We start from the raw sequence: 22146 nt of genomic DNA, 5'->3' as shown, positions 1-22146 counted from the left end.
CACTTTGACAACCTTACAGTACAACAACACTTTGACAACCTTACAGTACAACAACACTTTGACAACCTAACAGTACAACATCACTTTGACAACCTATCAGTAATACATCACTGTGACAACCTAACAGTACAACGACACTTGATGACCTAACAGTACAACATCAATATGACAACCCAGCAGTACAAAAACACTTTGACAACCTAACAGTACAACATCACTTTGACAACCTTACAGTACAACATCATTTTGACAACCTTACAGTGCAACATCACTTGATGACCTAACAGAACAACATCACTTTGACAACCTAATGGAACACATCACTTTGACAACCTTACAGTACAACATCACTTTGACAACCTTACAGTACAAAAACACTTTGAGAACCTAACAGTACAACAGCAATATGACAACCCAGCAGTACAAAAACACTTTGAGAACCTAACAGTACAACAGCAATATGACAACCCAGCAGTACAAAAGCACTTTTACAACCTAACAGTACAACGTCAATATGACAACCTTATAGTACAAAAACACTTTGAGAACCTAACAGTACAACAGCAATATGACAACCCAGCAGTACAAAAACAATTTGACAACCTAACAGTGCAACAACACTTTGACAACCTAACAGGACAACATCAATATGACAACCCAGCAGTACAAAATCACTTTGACAACCTAATAGAACCCATCACTTTGACAACCTCACAGTGCAACAACACTTTGACATCCTAATAGAACACATCACTCTGACAACCTTACAGTGCAAAAACACTTTGACAACCTAATAGAACCCATCACTTTGACAACCTTACAGTGCAACAACACTTTGACAACCTAACAGTACAACAACACTTTGACAACCTAATAGAACACATCACTTTGACAACCTTACAGTACAACATCACTTTGACAACCTTACAGTACAACATCATTCATAGCAGATCAATATCACCAAACAAGGAACTTTTTAATCATGTGGTAAAAGTAAACACAATCGTGTTTATTTTTCAAGGAATCCAACTTAAGCTGTAATACATTTAGCACTAGACATTCTAAGAACAGGGAGTATTAAGTTTGCCTCCAACAAAATTTGATAATGATACCATGATGCTGCTTCATGTATTTTGTAATTTGCAGAAATTTGCTGCAAACATAAAATGAGTGTGGATTGTATCTCATTATTACTTCATTTACCTCACAGATCTTTTCTTCTGTTATTGCTTTAGGATCTTTGGATCTTAAAAAGAAAGAAGAAAAATAAAAAAGACATTATTTCTTATTATCAGGCTAACATTTCTCAAATTTGATTTCGTAGAGATATTTTGAAAATCAATCAATTATTCACAGCAGTAATTTATGATCCGCTTGTCTCTTCAATTTGTTTTTATCTATTTGAATTATTTCCTGTACACACAGAGTTTTTGTCACGCATTGTCGCGAGCATGCCATAAGCGGTTCCCTAACAGACTGTGATACCTCCTATAGCCTCCTCCAGATCACTACATGTTATGTATGGCTGAGCTGAATGTCTCCCGACATTAGCCCATCACAAACACCGGTCGTCTACGATTATCTACTATATCATCAGCGTTTAACTACAGCTTGAGAGCAGTTCTACAATTTACACAGCCATACATCACTTCCAAACGAGGCCAAGGGACAAGAGAGATAACTCTACTTACAGGTCCACATTCACAGTATTGATCATATTGGTCCATTGTCTCTCCAGCAGTGGCAGTTGCTGTAATAGAAACACAAGCCATTATAAACCACTCAGTTTTCTGAAACTACAATGTAAAGTGTCAGGAAGAAACACATAAAATATTCACTTATTAGCATAAACAGAAATTATGATATTAAAGAGCTTTTAATTTTTACAAGAATCTTTTTGCTAATTATTTCACTTTCGATTGCACTTTGTTTACACAAAATAGCACGTTCCCATTGGAATGTCTAGAATTCCTTCATCAAGGCATGACAACGGTAACTGCTGAAAACTGGATGATCAGACTAATACAGAGGCTGATTAAATTTCAGCTGTGAAGTAATCGCAATGTGTCACTGTTTCTGATTCAGAAGTCTAGACCTCTCATTACAGCAAATCAAAAATGTGAAATTATGAAAAGCTATCTTAGGAACAGTCAGTCAGCTCTGTGCCTACTCATTACTTGTGAATTTTAAGATTGAAATCAGAAAGGTTTTGACAGCAACACAGCATTACATTCTTTCCACAATTATGGGATGGACAAGGTACAGGTATGGGAGCTGGCGACTGACCTAGCTTTGGGACACTGACCTCTGTGATGGTGTTCTCTAGTGACACTGGGTCTATCTGTGCGTACAGGGACTGTAGGTCCTCACTAACATCCACCACCTGTAGTATAGTATAGACACACTATAAACAAGTCTGTCATATCCTCTCTGCTGAACTCTAACAAAACCTTATTATACTATCATGAGGTATGTCCTAATATTTCACAAAAGCTTTATTATTTATAAAACATCAAAACAGTCATAAATACAAACACCGCAAAAATAGCTATAAAGGAGTTTTTAAAAACGGCATAGTATACCTAGCTAGTTAATAACTATCAAAGAGTTGTGAAGGTGTTTTTTTTCAAAATTGTTATTCTGACGCATAATGATTCCTCATATTCCTATGAAGACGTTAATGAACAGAAAAAGTCAATGTTAACATATTTGTCCTTTATGAGCTTTGAATTAAAATATGACCTAAAAGACTATCCTCTTAAAGGATATGACTTCAAAAATCAAGCCTCATTCCCTCTTATGCCAATTTTTTCTCAAATTCCCAATCTGGTAAAAAAAGGTGAGCATTCTAACAATACACAAACATGGTGGTATCACTTCTACATAGTAGCAATGAATTATAACCACATGGACTATAATCTCAACTCACACAGATTAGTGCATGTTATAATTTTAGCTCACATGGACGAGGTAAAATATGTTATGTTTTTAAGAGATTCGAAAACAGCACTGTCTGTCTTAGTTCAGGACATCACAACAGTTAACAAACTAATTGTTTATTCTATTTTGGGCATAGGAAGCAAGTGTTCTATAAAATTGTATTACCTCATGTGACAGGGTGAAAAATCCTTTCCTGAAAAAGAATAAAAACTTAAATCATTTTTACCCAGAAATTATCTCACAACTCTACTTTTACTTCATCTCTGAATCAGTCATAACAAATCATTCAACAAAACGGAAAAAGAGGAATGAGAATGTCAATGTGTTCATCACAAACCCTACCTAGCCAATGGATGGCTTCACCATAACAACAACTGCCCTAATACACTACTGTAAATCCCTCTATTTTCAAGGGAGATAATGTTTTTGTGAATAAAAATCTTCTGCGAATATATTATATCCAGTGTTGAAAAAGTATCTTCCCAAAGGTAAATTCAAATATACATTAATACTACTGACAGACATTAAGATCATGAAGTTAAGTGTAATTGAACATTATAAGTTATTGCAGTATATAACAATGGCTGTCTTTGAAATGATTCTGCCAATGGTGGACAGATTGTCATAGAATAGCCAGAACACCAGGGACTAATTAGTCATAGAATGGCCAGAACACCAGGGACTAATTAGTCATAGAATAGCCAGAACACCAGGGACTAATTAGTCATAGAATGGCCAGAACACCAGGGACTAATTAGTCATAGAATAGCCAGAACACCAGGGACTAATTAGTCATAGAATGGCCAGAACACCAGGGACTAATTAGTCATAGAATAGCCAGAACACCAGGGACTAATTAGTCATAGAATGGCCAGAACACCAGGGACTAATTAGTCATAGAATAGCCAGAACACCAGGGACTAATTAGTCATAGAATGGCCAGAACACCAGGGACTAATTAGTCATAGAATAGCCAGAACACCAGGGACTAATTAGTCATAGAATGGCCAGAACACCAGGGACTAATTAGCCGTATAACCTTGACTGAAGTAAACAGGGAGTTGAACTATGACAAGTGTGTGTTGGTTCAAATGTGGTGATTTTTGAAAATAAGCTTAGTTTACAGTCATCAAATATATCCAACAACAAAAATTCCCAACAAACAGCAATGCCATTAGGTTAACAGTGTCTTACCCTCCGAAGTCCTCCAAAGCATAGGCCTGCACAATGGGCCATTTCTCCACTAACATCTTGTCAAACCTTTGTGGCTGTCCTGGAACACCACATAGAGTACGAACATCGTTACAATTCTAAGCCAATTTACATAGTAATTCCTAATCCACATCATATACAAAAATAATGATACACTATATATATATATATAGCTGTTAACACTTGTATTTCGCTGTACTCATATTCACTCATATTTCACTGTAACTGTAAACTCACAATACTGGCAATTAGTACTGTATTGAAAATATGCATGGTATCCAAAGTATTCACATGAGAGAGATTTCAGAAGAAATTATTCACTTCTAGCAATTTAAATAAAATGTGTGACCATGACAGTTCACATTTCTCTTATAAATATTACTTGAAAGGAATAAAGAACCATTTATTTCAAGATACTGGTTGCAATTTTTTTTGACATTGATGTGAACAATAGGACGGGAAAGGATTACATCCTTATCCAATGATCTCACATAGATAGAGGTGATGATGAAACTAACCTGCAATACTGAATGGTATTCCAACTATCTTGCTGTCAGCCACCATTTCTATAAATGACTGGATTTTAAAGTTACCAGACTCTTCTTCATCTTCATACTGTACATTATACAAAGTAATATATAGAGTTATTGTATATAAGCCATCTCAAAAACACCAAGGTGACCTATTATTTCATTAAAAGGAAGCATCTTTTTCGAAATACAGTGCAACCACTGATAACAAATTATCATTAATTAGTTAAACTGGTGAAACCACTGATAACAAATTAACATTAGTTAAACTGGTGAAAACACTGATAACAAATTATCATTAATTAGTTAAACTGGTGAAACCACTGATAACATATTTACATTAGTTAAACTGGTGAAACCACTGGTAACATATTAACATTAGTTAAACTGGTGAAACCACTGATAACAAATTATCATTAGTTAAACTGGTGAAACCACTGATACATATTAACATTAGTTAAACTGGTGAAACCACTGGTAACATAATAACATTAGTTAAACTGGTGAAACCACTGATAACATATTAACATTAGTTAAACTGGTGAAACCAGTGATAACAAATTATCATTAGTTAAACTGGTGAAACCACTGATAACATATTAACATTAGTTAAACTGGTGAAACCACTGGTAACACATTAACATTAGTTAAACCGGTGAAACCACTGATAACATATTAACATTAGTTAAACTGGTGAAACCACTGATAACATATTAATATTAATTAAACTGGTGAAACCACTGATAACATATTAAAATTAGTTAAACTGGTGAAACCACTGGTAACACATTAACATTAGTTAAACCGGTGAAACCACTGATAACATATCAACATTAGTTAAACTGGTGAAACCACTGGTAACCTATTCACATTAGTTACACTGGTGAAACCACTGGTAACATATTAACATTAGTTAAAGTGGTGAAACCACTGGTAACATATTAACATTAGTTAAACTGGTGAAACCACTGATAACATAGTAATATTAGTTAAACTGGTGAAACCACTGATACCATATTAACATTAGTTAAACTGGTGAAACCAGTGATAACAAATTATCATTAGTTAAACTGGTCAAACCACTGATAACATATTAACATTAGTTAATCTGGTGAAACCACTGGTAACACATTAACATTAGTTAAACCGGTGAAACCACTGATAACATATCAACATTAGTTAAACTGGTGAAACCACTGGTAACCTATTCACATTAGTTACACTGGTGAAACCACTGGTAACATATTAACATGAGGTAAACTGGTGAAACCACTGATAACATATTAACATTAGTTAAACTGGTAAAAACCACTGATAACAAATTAACATTAGTTAAACTGGTGAAACCACTGATAACATATTAACATTAGTTAAACTGGTGAAACCACTCATAACATATTAATATTAGTTAAACTGGTGAAACCACTGATAACATATTAATACTAGTTAAACTGGTGAAACCACTCATAACATATTAACATTAGTTAAACTGGTGAAACCACTCATAACATATTAACATTAGTCAACACAGTAAGAAACAATCAGGACTTTTTATGTTTATGTTTCATTGTTAATTTGTAAAATATTACGTTGACAACCTAACAGTAACACATCACTTTGACAACTTCTAAATTATCAGCTTCAATCAAATTTCAGCACAGATCTTTTTACATGTCAATCATGCTTGCTGCACATGTGCTTCCCCTATTACTACAGACCAAATAGACACCAACACAAGTGTATACTTGCCTGTTTCTCTGTGACACAGTGGAAGCGGACATTTCTCCAGTGACTGACATAGGGAAGAAGGTAATGGTAGTTGATGGGGTTACAGTAAATATCTACTTCATACTGTCTGATTACAAATACCACATCTGTAAAACAAATCACGAAGAAAACTCAAATCCACATTGTACACAAAAATAAGGATTTTAATGAATTAATAGAAGTTACGAAATTACAAGACTATGACAACTAACATTATTATACCTCTACTTTATTTACTCTATATAAAAGTAATTGGTTAAATCGAATATATCCCCACTTTTGCCTGACTGTATTTTAGTCCTGTGTGTTAGTCTGGGAACTAAAACACACCTACACTCGGGGGTTTCCGCCGTGCCAATCAGGCGAGAGGTGGGCGGAGCTTGTTACCGAAAACGGAACCGACGTGCGAGGTGGGCGGAGCTTGCTACCGAACTTTGAAGCATTTTTGGCTCTATTGTGATCTACAGCTTATGGTTTACAAATAATTTCTAGTTAAAACTATCTCTCCAGTGTGTATATATCAGTATAATAAAACGGTTAAAGTATGGGGTTGAGGGATGTTAGCTTCGCCTCGGGAAATAGACCTGGTCTCGGGACACCAGAAACTTGCTATATCCCTCAACCCCATACTTTAACTGTATACTAAAACATAGCATGTCTACAAGGATTAAGTGTTAGCACTAAAACCTGATATTGTTTACAAGAACAACTAAGACTAAAACACAACTAATTTTATACAAAGTCAGTTGTTTGTTTGTGTTTTACGTCCTATTACAGCTATGGTCATTTAAGGACGTGCCAGGTTTTGGTGGTGGAGGAAAGCCGGAGTTCCTGGAGAAAAACCACTGACCTACAACCAGTACCTGGCAACTGCCCCACATAGGCCTCGAACCTGCAACCCAGTGGTGGAGGGCTAGTGGTAGCAGAATGTTGGACACCTTAACCACTTTGCCACCGCGGCCCCATGCCACCAAGTCAGTTGCAGGGATGACATATATACAAATACAGTAATGGTGCAGAACATCATTATAACACTTTAACTAATTCACAGAGGCCATTATTACTTACCGTCTATGACTTCCTCCTCAAAACCAGATCTGAAAAACGACATTCATCCAATATAACATTTAACTTTATATTTCAATTGGGAAGTTAAAATTTAACATGAATTTTTCACTCCTAATTTGAATTAGAATAAGAAATGCAAAAGAAAACTTTTATTTTCCGTATGATATGTCCAGTAAAGGCTAGCAATGTGACATCATAAGGTAAGCAAATATGTACTGGCTATTTAGTTTGGCATTAATTACACTATATACATATGTATATACTTTTGGTTGACTCACCGGTACACAACTATTTGTCAAAATCAATCTGCCAATATATTCTATATTTCCCTTCTGTCCATGAATGTTAAACACAGTATGTGACTTATCACTTGCAGCAAGCATCAGGATATCATTTATAGGATTTCATATTTTTGCAGATCAGGTATTTTATACGAGTGTGTATGGTTCTCTACAGTTCAATAGTGTTTACATGGTATTATATATTATAACTTGTATCGTTAGAGATTCTCGCATATCCAGATATCCATGAGCTGGACTTTTGATGAAGAACAGTTCTCCCCAATACAGAGGCAATCATTGCTTGATTCACCCCTTTATAAATGATTTGTAAATGGTAGTCACCATCAAGTTCTCTGTATTGAATCCACTATCATATCCTTTTATACAGTAAATTGACCATACACTTTTACTTTGTGTGTCAAGGAAACCTGTATTTTTTATTGTAATAAATATAAAAAATAAATAAAATATCTCCTATTTACAATGCTTTTATATTTGCTCTAATTAAATATCTTCACTTTGTGCCCAGGGTTTAATTGTTTGATTTTTTGTAATTTTAATAAAATAAGACAGTTGTGTTCTGTGTTGTTACAGAATGTGATACAAATATCAGCAGTTTGTTACAACTTTGAGCTAGAGTTGTGTCATCTGTTCATCACCAAGTTCTACCTCAGTTTCACTTACTTCTCTAGTTCTGCCTTTCTTGTTTCAAAGAATCCAAACAGGAGGTAGTTAAAAAGCTCTATACTCCCTGCATTATATCTGCTGTCAATTCCTGAAAATAAAGCGAATTTGGCCAGTCAATTTTTTCTATTGGCAAGTGTATACATTGTTAAGAACAGTGATCAATATATCAGGACTACGAACTTTCTTTTAAACATTTGCATGCACATCAAAATTATAATAAAGAGTCAACAAAATGCTGGAGAAACCAAGAAAACAATACTAAAACATGTAATTTTCTTCAAGTTTAGCAGGACAATGGGTGGGCCATTTTGATTGTCAAATCTTAAATAAATGCTTGAGAAGTATCCGGAAAAGCGCTGGAAGCAACATTGCTTGAAAGTAATGGAATATTCGTAAAACAAAAAAAATCAAAAAAATCTGGACCCTCTTTTTTCAAAAATACTGGACCTGGAAAATTGCAAGAACATGCTTAAAAAAAAAGGTGCTCTGAAAATCCTTTGTTTGTACATGGTTTAAATGAACTTCATTTTTTAATAAAAAAATAAAAAAAAGGAGTACGAGGTATAATTATGATAGTAGAATATTCTACATGAGAATTGAATTTTAAGTGTATGTAGCATAATGTAACTGTACCCATTGCACTGTCTGTATACCTGCTGAAGCTAAATCTTTATGTAGCTGTCTTAACTTGCGCTGGATTTGTTCTATTCGATCACTGTTTAACTCTGGTGTGTCTGTATATGGAGGTCAGGTTGTTTTGCCCTAAATGCTGTTCACCTTGTGTTGTTTCGCACTGGGTTGTTTCACTCAAAAATACTTTTAGGGTGAAACTTTTTTAGTCTTGTTTAGCTGTGTATGGCTTAAATACAGTCTCATTTGAAATTTTCGTAATATTCCCTTAGTCTTATTTGTTGTTTAACTCATTAGATTTGTGTATAATTTACCAGATCTGCACATACAATGTGACATTCACTTGCATAAAATTCTTCCAAAATCACAATTGTTCACAAAACATGAAAACATTAAGTTTTTTAATCATTAAAACTGATATTTTTCAGTCAAAAAAAAATACATTCATAAAATTATTATTATTGGGCGAACAACCTTAGGATGAAACGACCCAATGTGTGAATGGAGTTTAAGGCGAAACGACCCGGATCAATCTGTATGCACTGCAAGTAATCAGTGGTTTTATTGTCATATGCTACTTTGTCATAGCACCAAAATAACATTAAATATATCTTCTGCTACTCCAAAGAGTATGGGCTAAAGCTCATCCACACACCTGCTATACACAGAATAGTGTCCGGTTTGTCAGAATCCCTGGATTGCTCCTTCAGCAGACTCTGTACATTTCTCAGTCGAGTTGCACTGAAATAAAGACATGCATCAGAATAAACGATTACATATCAACTGTTTAGCAAGCAGATTGTCACTTTCTCCAATACTCGTAGCATTAAAACGTATCGCTACATATGTTAAATGACAAATCACATGATGTACTTCAAAACGTTGAATTCGAATTCCCCCCATAAAATGCACTTTTCAGTAACATTTTCGTTTGCGTCATTTAACAATAATTATTGGTATATATGACGATCATTTTTTATTACAAACCTGACGAAAGGTGAAAATGTTTCAATCTTTATGTTTCTTCTAGCAGAAGAGGGTCGTTTCGAAGTTCTTGACATCTTAGCGTCCTTAGAGAGACAAAACGGTCGCCATTAAATTTTTACAGCGCTTAAAACGTTCAAAATAAAATGTGCCAACTTGATGTCGCAAATGAATAACAAATCAACACCTTAAATATTTGTAATATACTTTTGCTTCTTGTTTTCTTAACTATAATACATAACATATTGTGAATTGATAGTTTTGCATTTATTATTTTTTATGGATATAAGCATATCTGTATTATCGTAGAAAAGTTACCGATTGTCACTCACGAAGTTATTGACGAAAAAGATAACGACTAACAACTAAGGCTGTTCGTTTATGCGGAACAACCGGTTCATCTATGTTTTAATGTAACACATTTAATTATAAATCCTGGCGGACATGTAAAAGTTAAGGCGGGCCTTTCAAGGGTTTTTTTTAAGGCTCACCTAAACGCAACATCACTCAGAAGTTTACTAGGTCCGACCTTATTTCATAAACGAACAACTTTTGTCCAACCGGTTCACCCGTTTGGATCGCGATAAACGAAAATGTGTAAATGTTTGCATGTGAGTTTCATCTTTCCGGCTTATTATTAAAGAAAAGATACAAGGACATTTTGTTTTAATTTGTTTACTATATAAGCCCGGTCTTTTCCAATGATAAATTATGATCTTATAATTTGTATTCCTTCACTTCATAATAGAGTTTCACAGAGTGTGTCAAATCGAAACACTGTCATTTTGTATTTATAAAAACGAAAGCACGAATAACGTTAACGCATTCACAATTAGTTTTATTTATACATATGTGGTGAATAAAACTTTGATTTAGCTCTAATCGGACCGTTTTTCGCCAACTCATAAAAACTGTAGGAAGCAACTTCTCTTCCAAGAGCTCGGGAAAAATATCAATTTTATATGAGCCTGAATAATATATCTGTTTACGATAAATTTTAAGCACTAAATTGCATTTGAAACCTCGCCTACTTGGACATTTTCCCGATTTTATATAAGGAATGCAGTGACACAATTCTGAAATAAAGCGTCTTCATGTATAGTATAATATTGTGTGTAACAGTTAAGTCTATGATCTTCGACGGTCAACAGTTTCCTTGATTATACAGGATCCGCTTTGATGGAACCACACGTGGTGCAGTAAGTAGGCCTACTTACCTTTCTGGAATACGGTATGTTTCACGATTACCTTGCTTTGGTTTATTCGCGTCGGGTTTACCAATTGTCTATGGCGTGCCAAGTTGATTTATAATGAGGTATTGAATTCATATTTTACTCGAACGTTTAGGGAAAGAAGTAACAGCCTAAGAAAGATTTATGTTTCAGATAACTAAGTAACAATAGTAGAATCATGGTATATGACATACATGTTTTATCAGCCGTTCAGAATGTATTGACTTTACAACAGTAACTATAATGATTCGATAATAAAGCTACGGTAGACACAGTTCCCCTGGTCGGCACACGTGTGACTTTTGGCTGGCTATTTCAAGGGGACAATAGACTTGCATCAGTCATTTTTTGGCATATTTGTGTAAATCAGATAACTAAGGACTGATTCAAGTTAGCAAAGACATCAACTGGCATTTCAGGAGTCATTGATCATGCTATCGTACTACCAGTCGTGACATTCTCCCTCGTATTGTGATATGGAGAGTGCTGGTGGGGACGATATCATAGCTGTAAGAGTGTGTTAGTGCGATTTTCAGAACCTACAGACTTGTAACACTACAGCTGATGAATTATGAATAAATTAAATATAGACATTATTCTTGTCATGAAAAGACCCTATTTCAAATTGGTAATTGGTTCAACATTCCAACGTAAATCTAAGCGTGAGTTTCGGAAAGCAAAAATCTTTTACATATATGACACAATCGAGAAAGACTGATGAAAAGAATACCACACTATTCCGATGTGATTGGCCATTACAACAGGATTGGTCAGACTTCTTTTGCGTATTCATGCACAATATCTTATCTTCAAGAAATGCAAAGTGCCGAAAATTACTGCTTGGCGTTGAGGACAGGTGTGTCATAAAAAAATCATCGAACACATTCAATTCACACAAAGTTAAGTAAGCATTGTTTCAAACCAGGTTTTACTTATGATACGCAGCTCATTCTGAGAAGGCAAGGCAACAGTGTTTCTACTGACAGCGTTTGTCTTCACGAAGACATTAGGCATCAAGCCTCATCATAATTTATTGTTTGAGCTACGAAATTACGGCATGTATGGGGATACCCACCATTGGCTCAGCCCGTTCCTCTGTAGCCGGGATATCCTCTCTGATAACCTTCTTGTCTGGAGTTTTTTTCACAATGGGCGGTCCTTTTAATTTGCTCCTAATATTTCTGTTATATCAACAACTCATCCGACGCTATTTTTTTAATGACACTCTCCTCTCTACCGAACGACAAGTTCTGAGAAGAATGCATGAACGCTCCAGGACAACCTCAACAGTTTTGAATGTTGGACAATGAACTGGGAAATGCGGTGCAATCCAAAGAAATTAACAAATGTCCGCCTTCCTTAAGGATGTACACACCTCCGAGAAGTCAAAAACATCCTGTATTAAACTTTTTTTCTTATATGGATTTTTGGAAAAAAGAGTTAATGGCATAGTAGAAAATGCAAAAAAAACTATATGTCCGTGTGTTCGATTTAAGTTACCCCTACTCCCAATTTTTTAATGAAAAAATACTCAATTCTTTACCATTTTTTTCAGATTAAACGCTTGATATAAAAAGTTCTCCTATTAAACTTTTTTTAATATCTTATGAATTAAAAGAAAATGTATTTCTCTTTCTAAAACATCCACAAAAATGGGGGGTCTGTGTGCTTCTTTTTCTTGTGTCCAATTATCATTTGTGTTATTTATTTATCTTTTTTCGGGGTCAAAAATCAAAAGTGCTTCAGTAACGCTAAATATTTAAAAAAATAAATATCAATAATGTATAATTTTCCAGTTTGTTGCATATTATTTTTATCATATTAAACGATATTATAAGTGATCATTCTAGTGTCAAAAAAGGTGAAATTTTTGCCTTTTTTGAAGCGCAAGAAATACACATTAATACACATTTCCAAAATGGCCGCCAAATTGGTATTTTTTTTAAATTCTTGTAAAAAAAAATCTACAAACAACAGGCATCTAGTTTTTTGACATATTTTTAAGATGCGTGTTTGCTAAAAAAAACTTGATCATAATTTGTAAATATTACAAAATCCCGTTACACCAGATCAAAATTAGACTTGAACGTGATTGAAACCTCAGAAGAGTACATCCTTAAAATCTCTCGGCAGGAAGAAACCCCACCAAACGAGCGAGCATACCTATATTGGAGCATCATCAGTGTCGACCTGAACTGAACTATGCCTATCATTCAGACTGTAAAAATGTCCTCTTCACCAAAGGATTCACCATCCGGAATAGGAAGCACTGACTGTGTGATGGCCTGTGAATAGCGTATCTCTGTCTTTTGCGGTTGATTCTTGAGTCTGACTGTGCTGTGTTGACCCCAACACGACATTACGAATCATGAGTGGTCCAAGGGCAAAGTCACACGCTTGATGAGGCAATGATGATGCATGTTTACTACGATTGACACTGCATATAGTTGAGGTACAAGCCTTGAGCACCCAGAACTTTATAACACCAGTGAGAGATACAGCGAGTTTCAGTACCAGCACTAAGAAAAGTCTATTCCTGAAATCATGACAGGGGTTATATAGTGAACCAACCAAAAAATCAACTATTCAAAAACTAATTCTTCACTCGGGTCACCAAAGACTGGTGGCTGCTTGACAGGAAGACAGTCAATTGTGCAACAATAGAGATGTCAAAGTTGTCTATCGGCGCTACCAAATACAAATAGAGAAGCTGGGGTACAGCAGGGTGGCATTGTCAAAGAAATGGCACCAGATAGGTAAGGACTAGGATTGTCAAATTGGTCTACAGACAGGCATTTAGAGAAATTGTGTTTTATTGAAAGAGCTGTGAGACTGTTCCAAGTAGTAGGAATAATGAAACAGGCAGCTGGTTACATTGAAAAGAAGCGAGACAACAGAGGCTGAAATGGAATGACATTTGGAACAAAGAAGGCTTCCAGTTTACTTCCCTGCTGAAGCAGACCTTCAACTATGCATGTGATTGGAACAACAAGGACATACATGCCAACTATTCACTAGATTCGCAAAGGCACATGTACTGTCCTATTGTCTTATGCTTGTGCTGACAGATGGTATGTGTAGGTCACCAGCCGACTGGACAGCCAGAAGACGTGCATGGTCACGGAAAGGCTGTTCTTTATTCTAGCTGATGATTTGTTTCCATAGTCAGCAAGGTTTTTTTAAAATAAACTATTTATTTTACAATAATTATGAAACAAGTTTTGACAACTTATATTAATCACTTTTGTTGGCCCGGATGGGGTCTTAATGTGGGAGGAAACCAGAGTACACGAGGGAAACCCACGTGATTGGGCAGGTGACCCCATACCTTTTCACGTCGGATCAGGGAGTCGAACCCTGGCCGCCTTGATGAAAGGCAAGTGCACTATCCACTGCGCAAACCATCCACCCTCAGTCAGTAAGTTGCCAGACTGCAACAGAATTCCAGAAGGGTACCAAGACGCTATTCTACCGATGGCTAGTGGAAGACTTCAGGCCGGGTGCTTTATGGTATCTTTTCCGTGTACATGTATGAAACAAGTTTGGAAGCTCTATATTCACTCTCGGAGACACTTGAACAGTGTACTAGTAATTCCATTCCTATATATACCCATTGTCTTATAACAGTGACTTGGAGGTGTCTGTGATAAGAAAATTACGTAATATTCTTGACTTTAAAGCAACATTTTAGAGACTGATGTCACTTCCCTTTTTTCCCCAAATTCAGAACTCAGAATTTCTGAAATGTCACAGCCTTTGGCACAGTAGTGGCTAGTGTAGGTGATAGAGCACATGAGATATGCATGGGCCATACATCTGAAGTGGTACACGGGGAATAAAGGGCCATAACTGTATTTAGTCGGACAGAAAATCCTTTTTCAGTATGCAACATCCCAAAGGGTACTTGCTTGCAAATGCATAATTTTCCCTCTAGTAGTACCAATAGGACTTACGACAGTATTAGTATCAATAATGAGATAAATGAGCTCCAGTAATTTATCAGTTTCATTAATAATATAGTAATAACACAGCACAATAATGAGAATTCATTTGTAATTTTTATTCATTAAAACTAACTTCAATATCTTTGTTTCAAATGTATAATTACACTAAATAGACATTACACATAGTTTGATACAGTCTGACATACAAGTCATTGTTCTCCCTACTTGTCTAACAAGTCTATCTGAAAGTACAGCTAGCTTAGAACAGGAAATATCCTAAACAGACCTTGTATATACATAGTACTTTGCAGTGACACATTGTGGTAGGAAAAGATTACACATCTTGAAAAAAGTATTTCATGAACAATTGGAAATAAGGAAAAATACCAGTATCAAATATACCAGTATGATTTCATATGGAAAAACTTTTGAACACAAAATATAAAATACTTCCTCGGGTACAGTTCAATTAGAACAATATTATTTCAAACATTATGCACTGCAACTTTAGATGTACTTAACTGTCTAAATTAGATAGGTGTTTGTGAGTGAACAAAATGTCATACTTATTGAACAAAGTAAAAGCTTGCATTATTTGTACTCTTACAAAAACAATATACATGTAATTTTCACAGAAAATAATCGTTTTTTAGGCTTTAAATTCAGATGGAGACAGAATATTAAACTTTATAATAAACTACAATTCTGTTGAACTAACAGTTTGAGGTAAATTGGAGGTGAAGCCTATATAAATTTATTACTATCAGATAGGTGTATTATGCTACAGTACTCTCTAACTATATAATAGTGATGTCTTACAATATTCAAGTACAAATAATGATTTGATCTTTTACGATTGGCTATTGTCAGGTTTATGGTGCGCTAAATGACAACCTCTCTTCTTCCTTATATAGATGCTACATATAAATCAAAACAGCCTTCCTAGTTAATCTGTTTAGTTTATTACATTTCACACAGAGTAATAATTAGGGAACATCATTTTGTATCTGGGTTATATCCTTTTATTCGTAAATCAGTGGGTTATCTCCCTTTATTTCTAAATCATTTGGTTATCTCCCTTTAATACTAAAAATATCTCTTCATTCGTAAAACAGTTGGTTATCTCCCTTTATTTGTAAATCAGTTGGTTATCTCCCTTTAATTCTAAATCAGTTGGTTATCTCCCTTTATTACTAAAAAACAGTCAATGTATTATATTTGTTTGGTTATCAAATGGTTGAGGGTAAAAAAACTAAAAATAACTACCACAAAATGTGTTTAAACTGCTTTTGTTTAATGTAAACATTAACAGATCTTAACAACCTTCCTGTATATCAGTATACCATGTCATGTACTGTCCAACATCTTCTTTCACAAAACATATAAAGTCAAAACAATATTCTCAAGGAATGAATGTGGACACATGAAAACTTTAAACTGTTGCAATGGAAATGGCTGATAATATGGGAGTGTAGTGGAATTCTGTCGTGAGGATGATACGTAGGCTACAATGGGACGGTGATGAAGCAAAAATGTAGTTTTATCTTTTATCAGAGCAACATGGGACTTCAAGGGTAACATACATAATCCACAAAAAATATATATAAATTGTTAAATGAATACCTTCTAAATTCATGTTAAAGTCTTAATATTGGACTTCATATACACATGCCAGTTCCATACAGGAAGTCGACTTGTTTAAGCAGGAAGTGTGTTACAAGTACTATTTGACTACTTCCTGTCATAGAATCAAAATGTTACTGATCTGTACAGGAGAACTCCAACATGACATTTTATATCATCAAATGATTTAACTATCTGCATTGAAACTATTTAAGTTACTGGAGGAAATACTGTAACATTAGTATGACAACATATAAATACAGGGAACAGTAGTTTTGAACTACCCATTTATCACTTGTGCCATTTATTGAAACCTTTATAGGAATGTACGATCTCTTGACTTCTATAACAAGATGCATCACCCTTATCAGAATCAATAGAATTAAATACAGCAGAAACTAAAGAGAATGTCAAAATATAAACGTTATGTACTTGATCAGTGAATACTGTTCACGGTTAATGTAACAGCAATCAATACAAACACATATCCAAACCTTATTTCTATTGAGGAGAATTCCAGGAATAAAAAGATATTAATCGGAAATAAAGGAATACAAGAAATTGGTCTGGCATGCCTTCAAAATATGGATATACATAAATTCTACCACAGTGTTTGTTCTGTTACAGACAAAACCCGGGGATCACAGGAACAAGCTTGGGGAGTAAACAGAACCAACAAGCCGTGGGACAACACACCAGAACCAGAAAACTACCCCCTCTCAGTCAATACCCCCCTCATCTCACTTTGTCTCATGCTAAGAAAAATGTTCACATGATCAAATCATTTCATATTTCAATAAATTAATTATTAAATATTACCTGGGTATGGTAAAATAAAATCAGTGAAATTTGCATACTCATTAAACCTGAAAATATAATTTTAAGTCAAAGAATTAAACTGATCTCCCTAAAACACTCAAATTACTGCATACATTTTGACTGAACATATCTTTATTTCTAATGAAGCTCTGCTTCCAGTTCTTTATAATTAGAGTTGTTTATCTCCTGTTTAATAAACACGCAGATCCAGATCTCTAATTATATAAGTGTCACGTTAAGTAAATTGTGTTTTCCAGATTAATAAGGTATATTTACATCTGTTAAAGAATCAATGATGTTGACTGAGAGGTGGGGCTAGCAAGTTAACACTTGCCTACATCACAATTGCTAAAAGTTACAATGGAAATGGATGGAGAGCAAAACAACAGTAAAAGGGTTGTTTCGTCAGTTTTTACAGACTAGTTTGACACAAAATATCAAAATATTTATACAATCTCAGAATAAGACGAGTTGTGTGTTTCTATTCTTCTATGTGAATTATATTTCAATAAATAGTACTGACACAAGATTATACAAGCAACATGTACTGAAACCTTGCCTAACAGCGCTAAAATTATATACAGCTTCGGTTATTTATTTTTTTATAAAAAATGGAGTTATCTCCCCTCCCCTGCATCTGACTTCTTTTTCTGTACACGCATAAATATTTTGTATTTCATGAATAATCTCATCTGAAACATTGGTATAACCAAACATGTTTCCCTATAATCTGGGAGAACATCAACTTCATTTAAAATCAATAGATCTTAAAATGACAAATCCATCACAACTGCATATTTGATTGTTGCAGTACCAATAATCACCTTATTGATGTCGTTATTTTATGTAGTTCTTCTTCATATTGTTCTTATCTCCTTAGATATCACATGTGCTTGTCAATCAAAGTTGGATAAAAATGTGCTTAATTTCATTGGAATAAATAATATATATTATTATATATAAATATATTGGACCCTGTTGAATATGTTTGAAGTTTAGGAGTTAAATAACACAAATGAGACATTACATTTCAACATATTTTATCCTACATTGACTGTGAGGAAATCATCACATATTACACACCAAGGAAACCATACACTTTATAATGATAATAAATATTGGTAAAACATTTACCCATGTTCTATTATCCAATGATATGCAATGTTTTTTCATTTGTAATACAGTGTAACATATATCTACCTCAGACAACGTCAGTTAGTGTAATACAGTGTAACATATATCTACCTCAGACAACGTCAGTTAGTGTAATACAGTGTAACATAACATATATCTACCTCAGACAACGTCAGTTAGTGGATGTTGTGTATTGTTCTATTTGATCAAGTGGTTGTGAGATTTTAAACCACTGAGTTGACAACACCAGACTCTGTGCTATAAAAACAGCCTACTACAATGGAGGCATTACACTACTCTGCAGATGACACAAGAAACATGACCGATACATTGCCTAATACTGAATCAATGTGAACTATCTAACACGGGGTTATCATTTCTGTCAGCATAGGACTGACACACTAAAGTCAGTCTTGTTTTGTAGCGTAATTATACTTATACCGCGTAGTATTTCTTCCAACTTTACTACTCAATTACTGAAGTTACATGTTTCTGTTATCAACTCATTTCTAATAGCTTCTTCTCACATAATCTTCAACATGAAAGCCTAATAACCAATCAATTTAATATTTAAATCTACTCATCTCTAAAATCGTTTCACTGTGTGACTGGATTTGCTGTTACCGATGTACCAAGCATGTAATATTTTAGCAAGTTCTTGCAAAAGTGGTACTGACCAACCAACATTCATAACTATCGCTGCAGTAAAAAGTAAAGTAAGGGAAATGTCATTTATTATTGTTTTATATTAAAAATTCAAAGCAATCTAAAACAAATGTCAAACCTTTACTTTCATTCTGATTTTTTTCCTTTCAATTTAAATTATAAATGTGACTGTTTATTTCAAAATCAGCTGTTCCCTATATTTTTTTGTGTATGTGACGTTGAAAGAAATATAGATACAAAGTATTTCGGAGGTGATGGAAAGATGTTACTTTAAAAAGTCATGCTTATGTACGGGTAGGAAACAGGTGTCAACATATGTTACTGGCATTTATAATTAGGACTCACAACATTGTCAACTCTATGGGGCATGGCATCTTAGAAATTTAATCAGCGAATCAAATTACATACCTCGTCTCCCTACCTTGATTTGATCTGATTTGTAGGAAATCTTTGGGGAGTAGAGGGTAAGAGTGACGATAATGAATACAAAGGGGCGTGATATGTCCAGTATAGTTACATGTTGATGAGACAGTAGCTGGCCTATGTACATGTAAATAATCACGTATATCACACCTCTCCTCACTACACAGTAGTCACACCAACAACAAACTTGTATCTGTGTTCGTGTTTACCTTGATGTTGGGTGTACACTTCAATGTTGTATGTACAGAACATTTGTATTGTGACCAATGTGTGTAGGTTTACCCTTGGTATTTGGGTATACAGTGTACACTTTAGTGTTCTATAAAATAATGAACAATGTCAATAATTGTCAGTAAAATAATTATGTAATATCAGTGTGTGTTGGCAAGTGTTCTAAATTGGTTAGGTCAAGATTGAGAAAAAGATTTGACACACATGAAAAATATCAATATTATATGATACAGTTTATCGTAATTCTCATTGTTTGTATCATAATCATGTAGAGGTCGGTGATTTGTGATGTTAACTCATTCACCCCTGAAGACACATTTGAACTCCTATTTAGAGGTTGGAATAGTTAATTATGAAATTTTAGGGGTACAATTTTTAAAGTAGCAGTCTATCCTCTCTTTATGACACCACTTGAATTGTAACAGTGCTCTCTATCAAATGCAGGTTTTTTTCTGCATAAATTTTTGATGTTCCATCTTGCTAGATGATTAAAAACATAATTTCATATCAAATGTAACAATAAAAGACTTTCATTTTTGCTGAATACATGTTTTTGGTTATATGCATCTGAAAAGTGATATTGATCTCGACTTTGTCTCTGCAGTTAATAAAAAATTCGCAGGTCCATATAACCAGCTATTCACCTAAACGAAAGTCTATGACTGACAATGTCACCGTGACCTATATTTCGGGCTGAGGTATGAGTGTAAGCATGTACTAGAAAGTTGTCAATGTAAACATACTAATCTGGGAAGTGTTATGTAATTGTGATACCAGTAAGTGTGTTATGTAATTGTGATACCAGTAAGTGTGTTATGTAATTGTGATACAGGTAAGTGTGTTATGTAATTGTGATACCGGTAAGTGTGTTATGTATTTGTGAAACCAGTAAGTGTCTTATGTAAGTGTGATACCAGTAAATGTGTTATGTAATTGTGATACCAGTAAGTGTGTTATGTAATTGTGAAACCAGTAAGTGTGTTATGTAATTGTGATACCAGTAAGTGTGTTATGCAATTGTGATACCAGTAAGTGTGTTATGTAATTGTAATACCAGTAAGTGTGTTATGTAATTGTGATACCAGTAAGTGTGTTATGTAATTATGATACCAGGAAGTGTGTTATGTAATTGTGATATCAGTAAGTGTGTTATGTAATTGTGATCCAAGTAAATGTGTTCTGATACGTATGATACAAGTCTGTTCTTAAAAAAAATGACAAAAGTGTATTTACTTAGAAGTATGACTTCCATGTATGTTCTGAGAAGTATGATATCAGTGTAACTTAAGTATAATATCAGTGGTTCTCTATCTGCTCCAGATCAAGGTCCTCCTGTAGTGTGAATATCTCCTCTACCTCATCATCCCCACCCTCACATTCCTCACACCCCTCCCCCAGGAGCTTGACAGGCCCCTCCCCCAGACTGTCACTGGCTTCACTGTCCAAGAACTCGGCACTGTCACTGCGACCACTGTCCATCTCGCTGATCGGACTATTTCGAGCGGCCATCATCCGTTTGATGGGCAGATCCGTGTCCATGGGAGAACTTGCGATTGGCATCAGACTCATTACAGACTCAAGCTCCTCGTGGAATTTGGAAACTCGCTTCTGCAAATAAATCAAAATACCATCCCATAAATTGATTGTTTTCATGAATGATTAGAAATAGAGATAAATGTACATGGTTAGATGTGGTGACCTCGTCCATCACTAACGACGACCTTCACCTTGCTGGTTTTGATTTCTCCTATACATGCAACACACAGACAGAATGACCTAAATATTCTTTATGAATGGTTTCCACATCGGAATAGGAAACCAACGGAACATTTGTGAGAAAAAACAACTATAAAATCAATATACCATATTTTAAGGCGGAAATAATTAAACGATACATTTATTATAAAATTCCTATGATCTTCAATGATGGGTTCATGGAAATTAAGACATGTACTCTAAGTTACATTGAAGTAGC

The 22146-nt window shown here is 34.7% G+C and overlaps 2 protein-coding genes across 11 annotated transcripts in view; both read right to left on the bottom strand.

The window, feature by feature from the left end:
* The window catches only part of LOC110464185 (uncharacterized protein C20orf194-like), a 141745-nt gene extending 131531 nt beyond the window's left edge, over positions 1–10214 (bottom strand). Inside the window, exons 1-11 of the mRNA XM_021519265.1 lie at positions 10103–10214; positions 9771–9856; positions 8483–8573; positions 7518–7546; positions 6432–6556; positions 4671–4767; positions 4135–4213; positions 3106–3133; positions 2306–2383; positions 1692–1750; positions 1204–1246 (exon numbers count right to left, since the gene is read on the bottom strand). Coding sequence (XP_021374940.1) covers positions 1204–1246; positions 1692–1750; positions 2306–2383; positions 3106–3133; positions 4135–4213; positions 4671–4767; positions 6432–6556; positions 7518–7546; positions 8483–8573; positions 9771–9856; positions 10103–10176 — 789 coding nt within the window. The 5' untranslated portion in view covers positions 10177–10214. The remainder of the gene's footprint in view (positions 1–1203; positions 1247–1691; positions 1751–2305; positions 2384–3105; positions 3134–4134; positions 4214–4670; positions 4768–6431; positions 6557–7517; positions 7547–8482; positions 8574–9770; positions 9857–10102) is intronic.
* A 9441-nt stretch (positions 10215–19655) lies between these two features.
* The window catches only part of LOC110464893 (protein FAM53A-like), a 47587-nt gene continuing 45096 nt past the window's right edge, over positions 19656–22146 (bottom strand). For all 10 annotated transcript variants that reach the window (XM_021520358.1, XM_021520362.1, XM_021520370.1 and 7 more), the window contains one exon: positions 19656–21779. In XM_021520358.1, coding sequence (XP_021376033.1) covers positions 21468–21779 — 312 coding nt within the window. In that variant the 3' untranslated portion in view covers positions 19656–21467. The remainder of the gene's footprint in view (positions 21780–22146) is intronic.

This window comes from Mizuhopecten yessoensis, unplaced genomic scaffold (assembly GCF_002113885.1).
Source record: "Mizuhopecten yessoensis strain PY_sf001 unplaced genomic scaffold, ASM211388v2 scaffold1539, whole genome shotgun sequence".
Classification (NCBI taxonomy): domain Eukaryota; kingdom Metazoa; phylum Mollusca; class Bivalvia; order Pectinida; family Pectinidae; genus Mizuhopecten; species Mizuhopecten yessoensis.
The sequence above is the reverse complement of the archived record's forward strand: the minus strand, read 5'-3'. Positions and strand labels throughout refer to the sequence as shown.